Source organism: Penaeus chinensis, chromosome 6 (genome assembly GCF_019202785.1).
Source record: "Penaeus chinensis breed Huanghai No. 1 chromosome 6, ASM1920278v2, whole genome shotgun sequence".
Lineage (NCBI taxonomy): Eukaryota > Metazoa > Arthropoda > Malacostraca > Decapoda > Penaeidae > Penaeus > Penaeus chinensis.
Window position 1 is genome coordinate 26,859,068 of NC_061824.1, and position 5,000 is coordinate 26,864,067.

The 5,000-nt window shown below is 44.7% G+C and overlaps 1 protein-coding gene across 5 annotated transcripts in view; it reads left to right on the plus strand.

Moving 5' to 3' along the window:
• Window positions 1–5,000, plus strand: part of LOC125026496 (bromodomain-containing protein 8-like) — a 21,412-nt gene that overhangs the window by 16,111 nt on the left and 301 nt on the right. For all 5 annotated transcript variants that reach the window (XM_047614979.1, XM_047614982.1, XM_047614980.1 and 2 more), the window contains exons 13-17: window positions 1,901–2,523; window positions 3,378–3,512; window positions 3,697–3,846; window positions 4,693–4,870; window positions 4,985–5,000. The exon at window positions 4,985–5,000 is cut by the window's right edge and continues 301 nt beyond it. In XM_047614979.1, the coding sequence (XP_047470935.1) occupies window positions 1,901–2,523; window positions 3,378–3,512; window positions 3,697–3,846; window positions 4,693–4,870; window positions 4,985–5,000 (1,102 nt within the window). The remainder of the gene's footprint in view (window positions 1–1,900; window positions 2,524–3,377; window positions 3,513–3,696; window positions 3,847–4,692; window positions 4,871–4,984) is intronic.

Sequence of the window (5,000 nt, forward strand, 5' to 3'; positions counted from 1 at the left end):
TCCTCCTCCTCCTCCTCCTCCTCCTCCTCCTCCTCCTCCTCCTCCTCCTCCTCCTCCTCCTCCTCCTCCTCCTCCTCCTCCTCCTCCTCCTCCTCCTCCTCCTCCTCCTCCTCCTCCTCCTCCTCCTCCTCCTCCTCCTCCTCCTCCTCCTCCTCCTCCTCCTCCTCCTCCTCCTCCTCCTCCTCCTCCTCCTCCTCCTCCTCCTCCTCCTCCTCCTCCTCCTCCTCCTCCTCCTCCTCCTCCTCCTCCTCCTCCTCCTCCTCCTCCTCCTCCTCCTCCTCCTCCTCCTCCTCCTCCTCCTCCTCCTCCTCCTCCTCCTCCTCCTCCTCCTCCTCCTCCTCCTCCTCCTCCTCCTCCTCCTCCTCCTCCTCCTCCTCCTCCTCCTCCTCCTCCTCCTCCTCCTCCTCCTCCTCCTCCTCCTCCTCCTCCTCCTCCTCCTCCTCCTCCTCCTCCTCCTCCTCCTCCTCCTCCTCCTCCTCCTCCTCCTCCTCCTCCTCCTCCTCCTCCTCCTCCTCCTCCTCCTCCTCCTCCTCCTCCTCCTCCTCCTCCTCCTCCTCCTCCTCCTCCTCCTCCTCCTCCTCCTCCTCCTCCTCCTCCTCCTCCTCCTCCTCCTCCTCCTCCTCCTCCTCCTCCTCCTCCTCCTCCTCCTCCTCCTCCTCCTCCTCCTCCTCCTCCTCCTCCTCCTCCTCCTCCTCCTCCTCCTCCTCCTCCTCCTCCTCCTCCTCCTCCTCCTCCTCCTCCTCCTCCTCCTCCTCCTCCTCCTCCTCCTCCTCCTCCTCCTCCTCCTCCTCCTCCTCCTCCTCCTCCTCCTCCTCCTCCTCCTCCTCCTCCTCCTCCTCCTCCTCCTCCTCCTCCTCCTCCTCCTCCTCCTCCTCCTCCTCCTCCTCCTCCTCCTCCTCCTCCTCCTCCTCCTCCTCCTCCTCCTCCTCCTCCTCCTCCTCCTCCTCCTCCTCCTCCTCCTCCTCCTCCTCCTCCTCCTCCTCCTCCTCCTCCTCCTCCTCCTCCTCCTCCTCCTCCTCCTCCTCCTCCTCCTCCTCCTCCTCCTCCTCCTCCTCCTCCTCCTCCTCCTCCTCCTCCTCCTCCTCCTCCTCCTCCTCCTCCTCCTCCTCCTCCTCCTCCTCCTCCTCCTCCTCCTCCTCCTCCTCCTCCTCCTCCTCCTCCTCCTCCTCCTCCTCCTCCTCCTCCTCCTCCTCCTCCTCCTCCTCCTCCTCCTCCTCCTCCTCCTCCTCCTCCTCCTCCTCCTCCTCCTCCTCCTCCTCCTCCTCCTCCTCCTCCTCCTCCTCCTCCTCCTCCTCCTCCTCCTCCTCCTCCTCCTCCTCCTCCTCCTCCTCCTCCTCCTCCTCCTCCTCCTCCTCCTCCTCCTCCTCCTCCTCCTCCTCCTCCTCCTCCTCCTCCTCCTCCTCCTCCTCCTCCTCCTCCTCCTCCTCCTCCTCCTCCTCCTCCTCCTCCTCCTCCTCCTCCTCCTCCTCCTCCTCCTCCTCCGTGCAGTGAACCTGCAAAAGTCAGTGTCCCCACCTCTCCAACTTTGGACCAGGTTGCATCCCCTGTCTCTTCTGCCATTGTTCCCACAACCACCCCTAGTCCACCACTGGCTGCCAGTAAAATTGACCCCAACTCTGAGTGTGAAAAGAGTAAAACCCCGTCTTCGCCAAAGCTTGCTGGCCTCCCCACTGCAGCTGCGGAAAAAGACAATGTCCCCATCCCAGGAACACCCACAAAAGTATACCATGTTCACACAAAAAAAAAGAGAGAAAGCAATGATAGAAATGATTATTTCATTTTCACCTTATTATTGGGATATTTTCGTATTATTTATTAAGGAAAAATATATTTCATATAGCCATCAGTTTGTGATGAATGATAAGTAGTTTAGAGGAATAATGAAATTAATTTTTGACAGGATGTGAAGGGAGACATCTCTCTTGAGGACAAAGGGGATGTAAAGAAGGCAGATGAGAAACCTGACAAAGAAGCTGATGGCAAAGATATCAAGAAGAAAGAACTGAAGCAGGACAAGTTTGATGAGTTACTGAGAGAAAAAGACAAGAAGAAAAAGGAGGAAAAATGCCCAAAACAGGAAGAACCAAACAAAGAGAAGGAAAAGGAGAAGGAGAAAGAGAAGAAAGAGGATGTAAATATTGTGAAGAAATCTGATGAAAGCAAGCCACCAAAAAGTGAAGACAAGGAAGTAAAAGAAGAAAAGCCTGTAGTCAGTGAATCAGAAAAGAAAAAAGAGAATAAGAAAAATGAGGAAATGAAACCCAAGGAAAAGAAAAAGGAGGATGAAAAGGCAAATTCCAAGAAGAAGGCAGAGGAGGATGAAGAAAGAGCCAATAAGAAGAAGAAAACAGAGGAGGAGGAAGAAAAAAATACTAAAAACAAGCCATCTGAGGAGCAGAAACCAGCAGTGAAGAAGCTGGCTGAGGAAGAAGGCAAAGAAACTGACACAGAGTCTGATAAAAAGAAAACTAAGAGCCAAAAGAAGGAACAGGAAGAGGATTCCCAGGATGGCCAAGAAAGCAAGTGAGTTTTTAAGAGAACATTTTTACATTGGCTAGTGTTACAAGACTACTACTGTTAGTCCCAGATTTTTTTTCTTTTATTGTAATGAGTAACATTAGTGAGGTTTAAAGTTTATGCATCATCTCTTTTTCTAGACTTGATAAAAGCTTTGCTTTGGTAGCTCAACATTTAATTAAATGAGAACTTAAACATGCATGAACTCATTTTCTGGGAATCTGACTAAATAAATTACCAGTTAACCCATAGGCGCCGGGGAAAATGAATAAAAAATGGGGAAAATGCTGTGCTCATTTTTTATATTTTTTGAGAAATATCTCTACACATAGATGGCTCTGCCTTACCTGATTTAACTTTTCCTTGAATGGCGTGAAAATGTATTTTTTACTAGTGCTATGAATATGGATGGTGTTATTTTTATTATAAACATTATAATTACTATAATGTTACAAACATTAGTAATAGCAAACTAAGATAACATAAAATATTTTCGTAAATTAAAGAAAAGGCTAAACGGGCGAGACAGGCAGTACTCGGAATTGGTTCATTGGTGATTTAGTACAAGTGTAACCATCTATGTGTAAAAACAATTAAACAAGTAAACTCACAGTGGGCATGGCACGGATACGTGACATGTCCGTCGCGAATGGGTTAATGGTATAACAAACTAGCATGTCTAAGAAACTTGTGATAAAGCTTCATATTAGACCAAAGATGCAAGAAATTCCATTCAATCTTTGCAGTTTTGAGTTATTGGTGAAAAATACAAAAACTGCCTTTACAGCCTTGAACTTGGCAAGAGAGTAGTGTTTAGGTATTTCCAGTTGGATTATTGTCTTTTGTTTAATATTTTTCAGGGATTGGGTGAGTGAAGTGGAAAGGATCTTTGTCAGAAGTACAAAGCGCAAAGTATCTGGAGGAGATTTTGCTGGATCGTCATCCCCACTAATAACTGAATCTGCGCCAAACTCTCCTGCTTCTACCCATTATGGGTTAGTTTCCATGTCATTTGTTCTTATAATGAGAGTGTTCAGACTTTTGTTGTTGTCACATGTTTTTATGCTGAGATCTGGTTATAAAGTACATCTATACTAACAATGCTCATAGGGAAGCACAAGTTGAAAATAACATGCATTTTGCTGATCAAAACTGTTTACTCAATTGTCTTTTTCTTAGGGATGATCCTGAACATGAACGATCATACAGATCTTGGAAAAAACCCATCATGATTTTGTGGAATGAAATTGCTGCACACAAGTTTGCGTCCTTATTTTTACGACCCATTACTGATGATCAAGCTCCAGGATATCACTCAGTGGTGTACAGGTAAGGAGGAAATAATATTTTTTTCTTCATTCTCTTTGAACTGTTCAGCAAATGCACAGTAAGTTCTTGCATATGTTATCAGCTCTGTTTCTTGGTGTGTTGATTGCAGAGTTTTTATATTGTGTGAGAGATAGTAGAGGCACACAAAATATAAACCTAAGAAAAAAATGTAATGAAACTACTATTGTTAAATGTAAGGGACATCAACTTGGTTTGGAAGATTTTGCTTTCCCATCAGTATAGTAACCTAGATAGTTCTTCATTAAGAATAAGGGACATCAACTTCACTGGAAAAAGATTTTGCATTTTCATCAGTATATTAACCTGGATAACGTTCTATAATTTCATGGCGGATTACTTTTCATGCCGGGATAATGTCATTGTGTCATGTAGCTGCATTCACTAAGGCTCATTTTAAGTCACATTTCCTAAAAAATAATTTATGCCACTGACATGAGGATAGAGAGCAGGGTAAATTTGTTTCCTGCGCTTCTGATTTTTCCCCTGAGCAGCTGACTCTTCATGCTTCCATTGGCATTGTTCACTTTACTTTATTTCTTTTTGGTAAAGCTTTGCTCCATGTTATTAGCTATAAAATAGCTCACTTTTTCCTTTCTTGCCTAGCACTTGAAGGTCATTTTTACTCAAAAGTTTATTATTATTATTATTATTATTATTATTATTATTATTTTATTGTGTCTTTTTAAGTTGTGGTAGAAACTGCTATGGTCTTTCAGGCATTCCATAGAACTTTAGTGAGTTGATTTTGCATCTTTAGAAATATAGTTAACAATTTTCTTCTACACATATAATATATAAAGTTGTCAAAACTTGTGTATTTCCCAGGCCAATGGATCTTCAAACAATCAAGAGGAACATAGAAAGTGGAGTAATAAGAAATACGGCTGAATTTCAACGTGACATGATGTTGATGTTCCTGAATGCAAAAATGTACAACACCAGTGACCATAATGTTTATCATATGGCTCACCAGATGATGAAAGATACAGTTAGCACCATAGAGGTCTGTATCTTTGTCACTTTATTTGAATATTTTATATGGATATAATTAGATTAATTACACATAGATGCTACTTCAAGAGTCTTTCATACATTTTTTTTTTTTTTCTTTCAACAGGAATTCTTGAATACGC